The sequence below is a fragment of the Elephas maximus genome, chromosome 7, assembly GCF_024166365.1.
Source record: "Elephas maximus indicus isolate mEleMax1 chromosome 7, mEleMax1 primary haplotype, whole genome shotgun sequence".
Classification (NCBI taxonomy): domain Eukaryota; kingdom Metazoa; phylum Chordata; class Mammalia; order Proboscidea; family Elephantidae; genus Elephas; species Elephas maximus.
This window is the reverse complement of record NC_064825.1, coordinates 27,200,773-27,217,427: the sequence shown is the minus strand read 5'-3', so window position 1 is coordinate 27,217,427 and position 16,655 is coordinate 27,200,773. Positions and strand designations below refer to the sequence as shown.

General features: G+C 39.8%; 1 protein-coding gene across 2 annotated transcripts in view; it reads left to right on the top strand.

The window, feature by feature from the left end:
* Window positions 1-361: 361 nt before the first annotated feature.
* Window positions 362-16,655, top strand: part of MED17 (mediator complex subunit 17) — a 31,517-nt gene continuing 15,223 nt past the window's right edge. The window contains exons 1-8 of one of the 2 annotated variants that reach the window (XM_049889514.1): window positions 362-858; window positions 5,255-5,421; window positions 9,048-9,267; window positions 11,427-11,563; window positions 11,664-11,748; window positions 12,317-12,469; window positions 13,439-13,569; window positions 14,540-14,724. In XM_049889514.1, the coding sequence (XP_049745471.1) occupies window positions 609-858; window positions 5,255-5,421; window positions 9,048-9,267; window positions 11,427-11,563; window positions 11,664-11,748; window positions 12,317-12,469; window positions 13,439-13,569; window positions 14,540-14,724 (1,328 nt within the window). In that variant the 5' untranslated portion in view covers window positions 362-608. The remainder of the gene's footprint in view (window positions 859-5,254; window positions 5,422-9,047; window positions 9,268-11,426; window positions 11,564-11,663; window positions 11,749-12,316; window positions 12,470-13,438; window positions 13,570-14,539; window positions 14,725-16,655) is intronic. The other variant, XM_049889513.1, reaches the window with a different exon arrangement.

Sequence of the window (16,655 nt, the reverse complement as noted above, 5' to 3'; positions counted from 1 at the left end):
TGCCGGTGGTAATGCAAAATGGAACAGCCACTCATGAAAACTGTTCAGCAGTTTCTTAAAAACTTAAACATTTACCATATGACCCAGCAGTCCCACTCCTAGATATTTACTTACCTTGGAAAATTAACTTACATTGATACAAAAACTTGTACACGAATGTGCATGGCCAGACTACCAGAGAAGGGCACCAGCTACTCCATTAATATTTTGTTGCTGTTCAGTGATGTAAGCAACACAAAGTTTAAAAACACTTCTAAAAGTCTTATGAAGAAGAAAAATCCTGTCAGCAACCAGTCCCACCGATGAAGACCCCGAAACGCCTTTCGCCATGACCCCAGGAAGTTTTTCCCGATCTCCAATAGGATTCTCCCGCCGCGCGCGCCCGGAGCAGCCCACGCCCGCCCAGTGGCGCTCCCAAGACTGCTAGCCGAGGGCTGCAGTGCATGCTGGGAGAGTCCCTGGCCCTCCGCTTTGTTTCCGGCCCGACAGCTGAGTTTCTGCTCCCAGGCCCCCAGGTTCCTGGTTCCCGGCTCTTGGCGTAGGCGCCTCTGACTCCACCACGGTTTTTACCTCGCGCGGGACTCCTTTCGCTGCACGCCGCCGCCAGCATGTCTGGGGTTCGCGCTGTGCGGATCAGCATCGAGTCGGCCTGTGAAAAGCAGGTCCAGGAGGTGGGCCTGGATGGCACTGAGACCTATCTGCAGCCGCTGTCCATGTCGCAGAACCTGGCGCGTCTGGCCCAGCGAATCGATTTCAGTCAGGGTTCCGGCTCCGAGGAGGAGGAGGCGGCGGGCGCCGAGGGCGAGGCGCAAGACTGGCCGGGCGCCGGGTCCAGCGCGGACCAGGACGAGGAGGAAGGTGAGACTGTGTCTCCGCCTAGCAGGGTCTCGGGGTCCTAGTACTCGCTCGGTAATGTCACTCTGCCTCTCCCCTACTGGGCGCGACGCTGTGCGTGGGAGCAGTTTGAAAGTTAACACCCGTGAGGAAGAATTCTTGTGCTCATCATCATCGCTTTTTTTACAGCGGGATAATTTAGGACACTAGGTCTTCTTGAGTGGGAGCGTTTAAATAAATACAGTAGAACCCATGGAAGCTGGAAGCTGTAAGGCGGAAACCTGTCACAGAAGGAAAAGGCAAATATTTTCCACTAATAGTAATAGAAAAGTGTTAAGACTGCACCCTGCCAAAGGCGGAAAACAAGGCAGGCCTTTTGAGTTCCGGCTTTCACAGGTTTCACTGGGTCTTTCTTATAAAACTGTTGTAATGTGGCACAGGTTATGTCTGAGCTCATAAGGTAATAGCGCTGCTCTGGCTTGACTAGTTGTGTTGACTGGAGTACTAGGTGAGGTTTAAAGGATAGGCAGGGACTAGATCATGAAAGCCTTGTGGGCCAGGATATGCTTTTGGCTGTTACAAGGACAATGGAAAGCTTTTGGAGGCTTTGGAGTAGAGACAGAGATGAATTTGTTTTAAAAAGATTACTTTGGATGCCATGCAGTAAATGGATTACAGAGAAAATAAAACTGGAAGAGGGAGGCTAGCTAGGGGGCTATTGTAGAATTGTAGAAACAGTATGAGTGGTTTTGGATCTCATTTTCAGGGGAAAAAAAAATCAAAATTCTTTATTTAGTTATTTAACAGACCCTGTGTAAATGGAAGTTTAAAGATGTCAAGCGAATGGTGTTATGACAGTTGGGTCCATTTGGGGAAAAAAAAGTAGATACTACCTCATATCTCACATGGAAATTGATTCCACAAAGAGTGAAGCGCCAAATGAAGAAGGTAAAAATATTGGAAGAAATATTAAAAGAATAATTGTATAATTCAGGGAGCAGGACAGACCTTAAGCAAGGTAGGAAACAAGTTATAAAGGAAAAAATAAATACATTAATTATGTAAAATTAAAAAAGAATAAAGGAAAAAATAGCATAAACAAAGCAAAAAGATAACTGACAGAGTAGGAAGAGTATTTGCAACACATATGATACACAACTGGTTGTTGTCGTTAGGTGCCTTTGAGTCCAGTTGGTTCCGGCTCGTACGGACCTTGCGTACAACAGAAGGAAACACTGCCCTGTCCTGCGCCATCCTGGTGATAGTTGTTAGGCTTGAACCCATTGTTGCAGCCAGTGTGTCAATCCATCTCCTTGAGGGGTTTTCTCTTTTTCGCTGGCCCTCTACTTTACCAAGCGTGATGTCCTTCTCCAGGGACTAATCCCTCCTGATAACATGTCCAAAGTACATGAGCTGAAGTCTCACTACCCTTGCCTCTAAGGAGCATTCTGGTTGTACTTCTTCCAAGACAGATTTGTTCGTTCTTTTGGCAGTCCATGGTATATTCAGTATTCTTTACTAACACCATAATTCAAAGGTATCAATTCTTTTTCTGACTTCCTTATTCGTTGTCCAGCTTTCGCATGCATATGAGGCGATTGAAAACACCATAGCTTGGGTCAGGCGCACTTTAGTCCTCAAGGTGACATCTTTGCTTTTTAACACTTTAAAGAGGTCTTTTGCAGCAGATTGGCCCAGTGCAATGCATTCTTTGACTTCTTGACTGCCGCTTCCATGGGTGTTGATCGTGAATCCAAGTAAAATGAAGTCCAACTTCAGTCTTTTCTCCATTTACCATGATGTTGCATATTGGTCCAGCTGTGAGGATTTTTGTTTTCTTTCTTTTTTTTTTATGTTTAGGTGTAATCCACACTGAAGGCTGTAGTCTTTGATCTTCATCAGTAAGTGCTTCAAGTCCTCCTCACTTTCAGCAAGCAAGGTTGTGTCATCTGCATAACACAGGTTGTTAATGAGTCTTCCTCCAATCCTGATGCCATGCATGGTCTTCACATAGTCCAGCTCCTCACGTTATTTGCTCAGCATACAAATTGAATAAGTATGGTGAAAGGATACAACCCTGAGTCACACCTTTCCTGACATTAAATCACGCAATATCCCCATGTTCTGTCCAAACAACTGCTTCTTGATCTACGCCCAGGTTCCTCAGGAGCACAATTAAGTGTTCTGGAATTCCCATTCTTTCCAATGTTATCCATAATTTGTTATGATCCACACAGTTGAATGCCTTTGCATAGTCAGTAAAACACAGGTAAACATCTTTCTGGTATTCTCTGCTTTCAGCCAGGATCCATCTGACGTCAGCACAATTGGTTAATATCCCTAATACTCAAAGAGTTCCTTCAAACTGGAAGGAAAATGACAAATCAATGAAAAAATAGGCCAAGGATATTAACAGGTTAAAAAGGATAGACTTCATATGCCAATAAATATAAAAAAATATGCTCAATCTCACTAATGCAAATTAAAGCATCGGTAAGATACTATTTTCATGTGTAAGATTAGTAGAGATTTACAAGACTGTTAATACCCAGAGTTAGGAATGTGAATTCCATAAATCTTTGTGGAAGCAGAATGTCACATCTTTCTCCCATAGAGTGGCTAATGGATTTAGCCATAGAGTGGCTAATGGATTTGAACCGCCAATCTTTTGGTTAACAGCCAAGCACTTAACCAGCGCGCCACCAGGGCTCCTTCAGAGCTTTTTTAGAAGACGGTTTAGCAGTTCAATATATACAGATATGTGGAAACCCTGGTGGCGTAGTGGTTAAGTGCTACGGCTGCTAACCAAGAGTCTGGCAGTTCGAATCCGTCAGGCGCTCCTTGGAAACTCTATAGCGCAGTTCTACTCTGTCCTATAGGGTCACTATGAGTCGGAATCGACTCGACGGCAGTGGGTTTGGTTTTTGGTATATACAGCATGTTTAAAATGTGCATATCATTTGACCCACTAATACCATGGTTAAGAATTTAATGCGGTCAGGATGTTTACTGTAACACTGATGGAAGCAATCTCCATGTCCATTAAATGGGAATGGTTAAACTTATTGTACATTCATGCTCCAGAATGTCGTGTTGTTATTGTTAGGTGCTGTTGAGTTGTTTCTCCGGGGCACTTGGGTTGGGCCTCCTGGCTAGGTCATGGTATCGGTGTTAAAAAAAAAATGAAGTAAATCTATATGTGCTTATGTGAAAGTGTCTCTAGAACATGTTATTAAGTGGGGGGAGGGAGGAAACAAATGACAGAAAAATGGGAGCATATGTATACAAATGGGGACGTTGGTGATTCAGGGGTAGGATTCTCACCTTGCATGCCGGAGACCCAGGTTCATTTCTGGCCGGTGCACCTCATGCGAAGCCACCACCTATCCGTGAAGAATTACGGGTTGCTTTTTTTTATGATGCTAAAGTAAACCCTGGTGGCGTAGTGGTTAAGTACTACGGCTGCTAACCAAAAGGTCGGCAGTTCAAATCTGCCAGGTGCTCCTTGGAAACTCTATGGGGCAGTTCTACTCTGTCCTATAGGGCCACTATGAGTCGGAATCACCTCGATGGCAGTGGGGTTTTTTTTTTTGGTATGATGCTAAACAGGTTTCAGCAGAGCTTCCAGACTTAGGTGGACTATGAGCGTTCTACTTCTGCAAATCGGCCAGTGAAAACCTTATGAATCCCAGTGGTCAGATCCCCAACTGATCATGAGGATGGCTCAGGACTGGGCAACATTTTATTCTGTTGTGCATGGGCTGTCCATGAGTTGGGGGCCCCACTTGATAGCAGGTAACAACAACAACAACCTGTATGTAAATGCAGAGAAAAACATTTGAAAGGGTACACCCTGACTATTAAAAGAGGTTAGTTCTCAAGAGAGGGGAGGGAGAGGACTCTGACTTTTTACTCTATAATTCTGCATTGTTTGAACTTTTCTCACACTGAGCATGTTTTTGTATATTTCATTAAAAAATTAATTTGAAAAAAGGATTGAAAGATAACATTAATAGTGGTTAATATCTGAATGATGACATTATAGGTAATTTTTGTTTTTGTATTTTTCTGTATTTTGGAAATTCTTTACAATTACTTATTCATGTTTTAAAAGCTGAGGAGGGGGAGGGAAGGTCATTAAAAGGCTTGCATAAATTTTTAAAGTTTTTGAGCTCCTGCTTAAGTGTTGCACTGATATATTTAACCTGCGGAAATTGGATATCGCATTTGTTTTGCCATTGCAGGAATGCTAACGTAAATGTTAACAAAGATTCAAGAAAGAATGAAGGGAACAGAATAAAAGAAAAGGGATCAGTTTGAAATAAAATTCATTATTTCTCTTTTTAATACTTTGAAACCTGCAAATGAGCTTTCTGTCTTCTTTTCAGTGTAGTTAATACTTGTATATTTCTTTTTTCAGGGTTGGTAAAATTTCAGCCTTCCCTTTGGCCTTGGGACTCAGTGAGGAACAATCTGAGAAGCGCCCTGACAGAGATGTGCGTCCTCTATGACGTTCTCAGCATCGTAAGGGATAAAAAGTTCATGACACTTGACCCTGTTTCTCAGGATGCACTTCCTCCAAAACAGGTATAAGAACATCAGTGGGCCTTAATCGAAGAATGGTGCCGTTTTATTAAGTCCCAGGACCACTTTGTAGGCTGTGTGCTTACTGTACTCTTTTCTTTTCTTGCAAAATGAAGACTAGATGAAACTTTAAAGACTGTTGTTGTTAGGTGCCCTCGATTCTGACTGGTAGCTTAGAGACTAAACGGCCTAAAACAAAGGCTTAAAACTGTATCTCCTCTTGTGTGTTAGGTAGCATTTATTAAATACCTGTGGCCCTTGGAAAAGTTAAGTTTCATTAATAATGGAATACTTTAAAAGTCCCCAAATTGTAACAAGTTTTTACAACCTGGTCCTTGGTCTGTAATATATTAAACAAGAGTGTGATGGTAAAAAAAAAAAATGACTTTGGAGCCAGATGGAGCTGGATTCAAATCCTGCCTCTACCCCTCACTAGTTGTGTGGTACTGAGCAAGTTATTTTCTCTTTCTAACTCTGTTTTCCTCTCTATAATGCTTCAAAATGTGTTGTCAGCACTAGAATGTAAACTCCAGAGGGCGGGAAACATGTCTGTCTTATCTGTCTCTGTAATTCCAGTGCCTAGCACCGTGCCTGGTATATAGCAGATACTCAGTGTCTTAGTCATCTAGTGCTGCTATAACAGAAATACCACAAGTGGATGGCTTTAACAAAGAGAAATTTATTTTCTCACAGTCCAGTAGGTTACAAGTCCAAATTCAGGATGTTGGCTCCAGGGGAAGGCTTTCTTTCTCTGTCGGCTCTGGAGAAAGGTCCTTGTCCTAAATCTTGCACTGGTCGAGGAGCTTCTTAGGTGCAGAGACCCCATGTCCAAAGGACATGCTCTGCTTCTGGTGCTGCTTTCTTGGTGGTATAAGGTCCCCAACTCCCTGCTTGCTTCCCTTTCCTTTTATCTCTTAGAGGGAAAACTCCCTTTACCTTGGATCAGGGAGGTGACACGAATTAGCATGATGTTACAATCCCACCCTAATCCTCTCAACATAAAATAACAATCACAAAATGGAAGACAACTACACACTACTGGGAATCATGGCCTAACCAAGTTGATACATATTTTTGTGGGGACACAGTTCAATCCATGACACTCAGTAAGTGTGGAACAAATAAAACGAGATAATGTAGTTATCACATAAAAAACTAGTAGCTCTGTGTCTGACACATGGCTACTCTATAAATATTAGCTGTTATCATTATTATAATATTTAGAGCCTCCACGGAGGCAGCCCTGAACCAGGCCCTGAAAATTGGGTGGAATTTAGGTAGTTAAGGAGTTCCTCTACTTGTTGGCAAGTTAACATTTCTACATCGTGGTTTCCTCATCTGGAGATATTACTAGGTTTTTAAAAATCTTACTTTGTAGGGTTGTTCTGAGCAAATGAGATGATAAATGCATTTAGAATAGCATTTGGTACATAATAAGAATTTAAGAAATGTTTCAGTACCTTACTACTATTCTAGACAGGGGAACAGCAGGAGAGAGGACACAGGAATGATTATTTTACCCATTTTTCAGGACGTGGTTTGAGAATGCCCTCCATGGAGTTCTTCCTACTGCTCTAGCTCTCAGTATCTCCCTCAAAATGAACTGGGATCATGTAGGTTGTGAGCGTAAAAATGATAATAACAGCAGCTAATGCTTATAGAGTAGCTATGTACCAGGTGTTATTCTAAGAGCTTTTCATATATTAACTAATTTAATCCTCTCAACAACCCTCATTTTCACAGTTAAGATGTGCTCAGAGAGGTAAGTACCAAAACCAAACCCACTGCCGACGAGTCGATTCTGACTCATAGCAACCCTATAGGAAAGAGTAGAACTGCCCCATAGAGTTGCCAAGGAGTGCCTGGTGCATTCGAACTGCCGACCTCTTGGTTAGCAGCCATAGCACTGAACCACCACATCACAGTTGATAAAATGCGCTCAGAGAGGTAAGTAGCTGATCTAAATCACATAGCTAGAAAGTGGGAAGGCTAGGATGGCCTTCATCCTTTTATTATCTAAATTCTAACCCCCACCTTTTTTTTTAGTATCTTGTTAGAAAAGTTGGAAAGACCAAATTGTAGAAGGCATTAAAAGCTGGGTAGCATTGTTGACATTTGATGAAGAACATACTCAGTTTTTGAATAGCGGAAGATGAAAACAGAAGGGTGACTTGGTGAATGAAGAGTCTGAAGTCAGGGAGTTGAGTTAGGAGGCTCTTATGATGGTGTCAGCCATGACCAAGTTAGTGACGTGGAGAAAAACAGTGAATGTAAAAAACTATTTGCACATAAAACTAACTGAATTTAATTACTTGCATAATAATTTCTAATAATCTCAAAATCTAGAAACATTGTGCTGGAAGACATCTTACAGGTCATTAAGTCTGCTTTCCTCATTTTACGGAGAGGGAACCAAGGCCTTGAGAGATTGTGATATATTCAGGTTGCAGTAAAGCCTGTTGTTAGAGAGCCAAGACTAGAAGTCTAGCCCCTTACTCATAGTCCAGTGCCTTTTCCATTATTGTGCACTGTTTTCCAGTGAGTCTCCAGGGAGTTCTTAAGATCCGTAGAAGCTTCTTAGAATTGGAGCCCTGGTGGCCCAGTGGTTAAGAGCTCAGCAGCTAACCAAAGGTTGGCAGTTTGAATCAACCATACGCTCCTTGGAAACCCTATGGGCCAGTTCTCCTCTGTCAGGAGTTCTACTCTATGGGTCAGAATCGATTTGATGATGGCGGGTCCCTGATACGACCAGACGATTGTTGTGATGTTTGTATGAAACATTTTATGTGATTTTCTCTCTTAGATAGCCAGAAACTTTATTTTGTTAAACCTGACTACTTAGAGATGTGTTCTGGTTAATAAAATACACAAATTGGTGGTGGTAGCAGATATTTATATAAGTATATATAATATATAGGTTTTAACTTTAAGCAGTTTTTTAAGAAATTAGCATTTAGTGAAGTCAATTTAATATTCATTCTACATGTTTTCAGTCTTAATTTCAAGGTACTTCCCTTTAAAAAAAAAAAAAAAACCATTGCTGTCGAGTCAGTCCCAACTCATAGTGACCGTATAGCCCCATAGAGTTTCCAAGGAGTGCTTGGTGGACTCAAACTGCTGACCTTTTGGTTAGCAGCTGTAGCAATTAACCACACTATGCCACCAGGGTACTCAAGGCACTTCAGTAAGTTGCAATTATAAAAGATAATTTCACGACTGTACTGGTTGGATCGTTCATGTATTCTTTGTGTCAAATATCATATGCCAGGCATTGTTATAGAGTCTACCATCATGTGGGTTACATTCAAGCAGGGATTATAGACTTTAAGCGGAAGTATAGTGACTGTCACCAAAGGGTATACACACCAGAGTGTGGCCTAATCTAGACTGGGCACAGTTGACTGCAGTGGTAGGTTCTGACTTCTAGTCTTTATGTGAGTTGACCAGAGAAATAGTTTTAGGGTTATTTAAAAAACAACACTATATTGTTATGTGTACTCCCCACCTTCTCTTTCCTTTTCTTTAATTTCTAAATTTTCTTTTTAGTATTTTTTTATTGAAAAAAAAATGTGTGATTTAAAAGTCATTTATAAATAATACAGAGCCACGCTTTTGGATTGTTTTTGTAGAACCCTCAGACATTACAACTGATATCTAAAAAGAAGTCACTTGCTGGAGCAGCGCAAATCCTATTAAAGGGGGCAGAAAGATTAACTAAATCAGTTACTGAAAATCAAGAAAATAAGCTACAAAGAGACTTCAACTCTGAGCTTTTGCGATTAAGGCAACACTGGAAACTCAGAAAAGTTGGAGATAAAATTCTTGGAGATCTGAGCTACAGAAGTGCAGGTATAGATAATTGTAAAACTATGTGTTTCATCTAAGTATATGCAAGATTGATTGGAATGCTGCATATTTCTTCTGTTGTTTCTCAAATACTACATTTGGATATTCTGATTTCTATACATTAGCCTAAAGGAGCTAAAACCACTCTTATTTAAGCTTATAATGTTGTCGTTAGGTGCCTTTGAATTGTTTTTAACTCATAGCAACCCCACTGACAGTAGAACTGCTCCATGGGATTTTTTCACTGTGATCTTTCTGAAGGTAGATTGCCAGGTCTTTCTCCCACAGAACCACGGAGTCACTGACTTTTTGGCCAGCAGCCAGCTGCTTAACCATTTGTACCACCAGGACTCCTTAATGATATAATAAATACTATAGATCTAATCTGAAAACCTTTTAGGTAAATTTAACAAAAAGTTTAAAGACAGGGTTTATGTGCTAACACACCCTGAACCATAATTGCCATTTTAGTCAGAAATGAGGTAGAACTAGACTCCTCAATCAGGACCTTACCTGTAACCCTTTAAACCTGAGAATAAAAGGAGAAAAGAATTTCTGTTTTTCCTTATTTTTCTTCCATTTAGCTTACTAAGCTGTTTTCAGGTCCTAGGTAAAGAGAGAGGATGGTGAAAACACTTCGCCTTCCTTATCCCAATTCAACCAAGGCTGCAACACTGACATAAGCAATATGTATTTAGTTGGATTATACCAAAGTTTGATGCTCTCAAATTCACATCTTTTGGTATAAATCCTTTGTCATTGAGCTATAATAGGTTTTTCAAGATAATGAAGGCAGTGTCTTGTAAGTTGCTCAGCGGTAATCAGAAGAGCTGTAAGTTAAAAGTTCATAAGGTTCACAGCTCAATGGGGTAAAAGTTTTGAATTCCAAGGAATAAGGAAAGGAGTCATGGCTATAATGGTTGAGATAACAATAGCAGAGAAGAACTCTACTTTGGAGTTAGGACACCTGAATTTAAATACCACTCTGCCCCTTTATTTGTTGTATACCTTTGTCATTTAGCTTTTGTCTTCTTAATTGTAAAATGAGGATAGCAGTACCTTCCTACCCATTGCTGTCGAGTCCATTCTGATGCACAGTGACCCTATAGGATAGGGTAGAACTGCCCCATAGAGTTTCCAAGGAGCGCCTGGTGGATTCAAACTGCCGATCCTTTGGTTAGTAGCTGAGCTCTTAATGACTGTGCCACCGGGGCTCCAGTACCTTCCTAGCAGATAGTAAAGGGTTGAAGGAGATAATGAAAGTAAAAATGGTTTGAAGCTAATTCTCAGATATTGCAGTTGAGGTCTAAAAAGGAATCACTCGCTGGAGCAAGCTATCATTTTCCTAAAACTAACTGAAGGTAAGTTGAGGTGGTTAGGTCAAATTAGGGAGTTTTGAATTCTGGAAATAAAATCCTATTTCAAAAGTGAATTCAAGGTAGTAAAGCCATTTTTACACTTTGATGGGTAGTCTGTAGAAATGGCGCTTTCTGCCTGTGAACATTGTAGATTACATAAAAATACTTTTCTTAGTTTCTGTCAGTGGGATTGTCACTCATGATTATAAGAGAATTGAATTACATTCTGTTTTTAATTGCAGGAAGGTCTTAAAAACCTTTCCATGTTATAAAACGGCAATTGTATTTAACCACACACTCGTCACATAATTCAACAACCCAGAACTTACTGAACTACACAAAAAAACACATAAAAATCTAGGAACTGGTTAAAAAGGGTGTGTCTGTTGTCCTTTTGTCTTTCTCTTGGTGAATTCAGAACACTTCAGCTGCAACCTTTCTACAGAGGCTAAGCTCCAGAAGTACTACATCTTCAAGTTTTAAGTCTGAGGAGGCATTTTGTAGTAGATCCTTTGTATCACAGTGCCATTGAAGTAAAACAATTTGGGTGGCCCATAGAGTCCATATTATACTGATGCCGTTAGATTAAGGAGTGTTTTTGTTTTTATTTTTAAAGTAAATAACACTCCGCCCCTTCTTTCCTCCCTTTGCTTACCACCCCTCCCCTATCTCTGCCAAATCTTTCTCATACGCACGCACACTTTATGGTTCAGCAGTGGGGTTATGAAGTATTAATATATAATTTTTTTTTTATGTAGGTTAAATAATGTTAACTTTTTTATTTTTCTTTTAATACCCCGTTAGGATCTCTCTTTCCCCATCATGGTACATTTGAAGTAATAAAGAATACAGATATTGATCTGGATAAGAAAATACCAGAAGATTACTGTCCCCTTGATGTCCAAATTCCTAGTGATTTAGAGGGATCTGCATATATCAAGGTAACTGTCAAAGTATTTTTAAAATAATTTCTTATTAATAGCTCAGAAGCTAATTCACTGACTTTTTTTTTTTTTCCATGTTGTTTGTATTGTCACATAGGTTTCAATTCAAAAACAGGCTCCAGACATAGGTGACCTTGGCACAGTTAACCTCTTCAAACGACCTTTGCCCAAGTCCAAACCAGGTGTAGTTATGTTTTATTCTCTAACTTCTAGTTTAATCTGAACCTAACATTTGGAAATAAATCGAAGATAAATACAGATAGGAAGAATAGGTGTTTGGAGTAGGAACAATAAGAAATGTACTTTTGTAGCCTTTTAGGGGGCTGGGAGATTCTATAGGAAACCCTGGTGGCGTAGTGGTTAAGTGCTACAGCTGCGAACCAAAGGGGTTGGCAGTTTGAATCCACCAGGTGCTCCTTGGAAACTCTGTGGGGCAGTTCTACTCTGTCCTGTGGGGTCGCTATGAGTTGGAATGGACTTGACGGTACTGGGTTTGGTTTTTGGTTTTTGAGATTCTATAATTTTTAAATTAATGAACCCTTAGTGAATAGCTATGGAATATTTTTTGAAGATTGACCTTACCAGTTTTCTGTGTAAAAGAAATGAGATTATACATAAAAAAAAAAAAAAAAAAATTTTTTTTTTTCTAATATACTGTTTTCTGTTTTTTTTTTTTTATTTGTTTAGATCACCATGTAAGCTAGTTAATGTATAATGTATTTAGATACATGTATATTTCCTGTTTTTCAGGTTCCCCACATTGGCAGACGAAATTAGAAGCGGCACAAAATGTTCTCTTGTGTAAAGAAATTTTTGCACAGCTCTCTCGGGAAGCTGTTCAAATTAAATCACAGATCCCTCACATTGTGGTGAAAAACCAGATTATCTCTCAGCCCTTTCCAGGTAAGAGAGACCAACCCTTTTGAAATTCTTAAGCAGTATGTTGTAACTGGGGGAACAGGACAAAGGGGGCATCTATTTGGGTGTGCTAGGGGAACGGTAAGAGCAAAGAGGTGGCCAATAAAGCATACAACACAAACTATGGTGCTGACTCTATTCTGTGTCTTAAATGACGGAAGTCCTGGATTTTAGAATAGCATATCGTTAAAAATTTGCACTAGTGTGGCTGCCATTCAGCAGTTGCTTTGAAGTGTCCATCCTAACACCATCTGTGGGAGATTTTTCAGGGATGTCGCCTTATTGTCTAAAGAGATAACAGTAAGAAAAAGTTTAGTTTATTAAATACCCTAAAAAAAATTGCCCCATAGGGTTTCCAGGGAGCAGCTGGTAGATTCAAACTACCAACCTTTTGGTTAGCAGCCAAACTCTTAACCATTATGCCATCAGGGCTCCAAATTGGTAGACATTGGATTTTCAAGTATTATTACAAAGTAATTGGGCTTACCTTGAAGGTCAGTTTGTAGTAAACTTATGTTTTACGTAAGTTCTGGGAGTATCTTTTTAGGTCTTGTCAAAAGAATGGGTTCTGGAAATGAAAACTCCCGTCCTGGTTTTCACGGGAGCAGGGAAGAGTATCTATCTTCTAGTCAGTAAGACGAGATACCAGCTCTGTTTAATTTTAAAGGCAGGAAGAAGCAAGTAAGTATGTAGCTTCTGTTCAGCTGCCTTGAGCCTTAGCTCCAAGTCAACAGCCACACTGGAGGTCAACAGAATTTAAGTTGTTAAATACTTGGTAGTTTATTATGTTCATAAACAGTCATTTTGGTGTACAGGTCTTAATTACGAGGTCTGATCTTCAAATATTGAATGTGTCTTTTGACAATGGGATATGACTATACTTTATGAAGATAAACAGTTTGTTCCTTTCCATATTTTAGATTATTTTCATTTGTCCCTTTTTTTTTGTTTTAGGCTTACAGTTATCTATTTCTTTGTGTCATTCCTCAAATGATAAGAAATCCCAAAAATCTGCTACTGAGAAGCAAAGTCCAGAGGACCATCTTTATGTTCTAGAACATAATTTGCATTTACTGATTAGAGAGGTAATGAAATAAATGTTTTTCTTTACACCGTGGTGAGCATATCCAGGGCAGTACGTATGCATAAGCCTCCCCTCGGTTGGGTCTTGATTACTCACAGAGCAGCAATAATCACTGACCATCTGTGAAGTGAAAGATCCTTGCTTTTTGCTGGGGGATACAGAGATAATCAGAATACAGTCCCTATTCCTAGTGGTAGAAATATACAACGAGCTTTATAGTAGAGGTATAAGAAGTGCATGTTAAATGGTGCAGAAGGGATGATTCTGTTTGGGGGATCAGGGGAAGTGTCTTGCGGGTGCCTGTGAACTGGACAGTTGAAATGAGTTATTTCAGGACATATTCTACCGTTAGGTTATTAGACCTGTGTTCCCAGAGTCCTGATTCACAGTTTAGGCTAATTTCGAAAGAATTACCTGAGAAACTTAATGTTGTTAGGTGCCATTTGAATCGATTCCGACTCACGGTGACCCTATTTACGATAGAATGAAACACTGCCTGGTCCAAAAACTTAATACAAATACATTTTCCAGCTCCCCTCGCCTCATTCCAAAGTCTGGTTCCATTGATTGTGATGATGCCTACAGTTCTGTACTTTGAAAAAGCTTCTCAGTTGCTTCTGATAGGCAGAACGGCTAACCTAGGGTATTGTAGAATAACTCTTTACTAAATGTGTATTGTGGAATAACTCTTTACTAAATGCATATGTTCTCTTGATCTGACTTACTGAACTTTATTTGATTTTGGATTTTAAAACTTTTAAAATAAAAAACAGAACTTGAGGGGGACACTTCTGTACAAACATTATATATGGCCCAGTAGATTCGCATTCATCTGTATGCCAGGATTGCTCATATGTGATTCAAACACATTGCTTTCATATTTCTAAAATGTGAGCTCTGCTTTGATCAGATGTTGCGTAATATTTCCCATGGTGAGTATTGGTCATTAAAAATGGCTTTTTTTGTTACAGTTTCATAAACAGACCTTGAGTTCCGTCATGATGCCTCATCCAGCAAGTGCACCTTTTGGCCACAAGAGAATGAGACTTTCAGGGCCTCAAGCTTTTGATAAAAATGAAATTAATTCATTACAGTCCAGTGAAGGGCTTCTGGAAAAAATAATTAAACAAGCTAAGCATATTTTTCTGAGGAGTAGGTATGGATGAACACATTTACTATTTTTCTTTGGAATTACCTTCCTTTTTTTTTTTTTTTTTAATTATGATTTAGGTGAAAGTTTACAGAGCAAATTAGTTTCTCATTGAAGTTTATACACAGATTGTTTCATGGCATTGGCTGCAATCTGGCATTGTGTCAGCACTTGCCCCCTTTCCTTTTCCACCCCGGGTTTGCTGTGTCCATTCATCGAGCTTTCCTGCCCCCTCCTGCCTTCTCGCCTTTGTTCCTGGGCAGAGGTGGTCCATTTGATCTCATATACTTGATTGATCTAAAAAGAACATTCCTCACATGTGTTATTGTTTGTCTTATAGACCTCTCAAATCTTTGGCTGAAGGGAGTGACTTCAAGTCTGAGTTAGAAAGGTGTCCAGGGGCCATAGTCTTTTATTATTTCATGTACTTTATTTTTTGGATGCTGTCTTAGTTATCTAGTGCTGTTATAACAGAAATACCACAAGTGGATGGCTTTAACAAACAAATCTATTCTCTCACAGTCTGGGATGTTGGAAGTCCGAATTCAGGGTGCCAGCCCTAGGGGAAGGCATTCTCTCCCTGTCAGCTCTGAGGGAAGGTCCTAGTCATCAATCTTCCCCTGATCTAGGAGCTTCTTAGTGCAGGGACCCTGGGTCCAAAGGACCCGCTCCCCTCCTGGTTCTTCATTCTTGGTGGTAGGAGGTCCCCCTGTCTTTCTGCTCTCCTCTTATATCTCAAAAGAGGTTGACTCAAGATACAACCTGATCTTTGCCTCATTAACAGAACTGCCTCTAATTCTGCTTCATTAACATCACAGAGGTAGGATTTACAACACATAGGAAAATCACATCAAATGACAAAATGGTGGACAGTCACACAGTACTGGAAATCATGGCCTAGCCAAGTTGACACACATTTTTGGGGAACCTAACTCAATCCATAACAGATACTTTTACCTTTTTTGCCATGGCGAGGAAAGGTGACTATAGTGGTCATAGACTGTCGAGGGGGAGACTTAGATCCATGGCTGATCTAACTTAATTATCTCTAACACTGATGGGAAAATTTTGAGACAACAGCCTAGGAATGTGCCTTAGAACATTTTCCTTTCTTCAGTAATTCATAAGATACTTATTCTTGAACTGATTTAAACCTTTTTTTTTTTTGAAGCGTTCTATATTTTTTTGTTGTCACATTTTAGAACTTTGGAAGCCACCTTCTTATATGTAGACTGACTTAATCCACACTTTTTGAGGTAGGTAGCGTTACCCTGTTTTTACTGATAAGATTGAGGCTTAGAGAAGTTAGGCAGCTTGTTCAAGGTTACAGAGCTAAGAAATAGTAAAACCAGGATTTATTCCTGGGTGTATGCAACACCAACACTTACTTTCTGTCTTCCGTGCCCATTTTTTAAAAAAGGACCTTATGTGATTGGCTATTATTGTATCTTTTTCATACGTTAGCTGGTACTCTTACATTATTGGAACTTAGTGAATATGACTGTTTTTACTTCATTCATGATTGTTCTTTGATAGAACTGCAGAATTTTCTGCATAGGTGGACTGTTGTTTTACAGATGATATTTTATTTTTGATTTTCAGTTTTTTCTTGTTAATATAGTCATGGTTTTATTAACACACTAGAATGAAAAATTAGTCCTTCAGCTTGTGGTAAATGAATTAGGAAGACATGTTAGAGGAGACAACAAGATGCAATGGAAGGAGTGAGGAATTTAGAGTAAAAGGTATCTCTAAGCCAGGGCTCAGCCACCCCTGGTAACTTTGGACAAGCCACTTAATTGCTGTGGCCTTCCATTTATTCTGCTGTCACCTGGGGATATAAGACTCAGGTCCTAAGATTAAACTAAATAATGTGTGCAGAAGTTCTTTGCAAACAATAGCATGTTATGTGGTAGGTTATTGTTGTTACTGTCCAT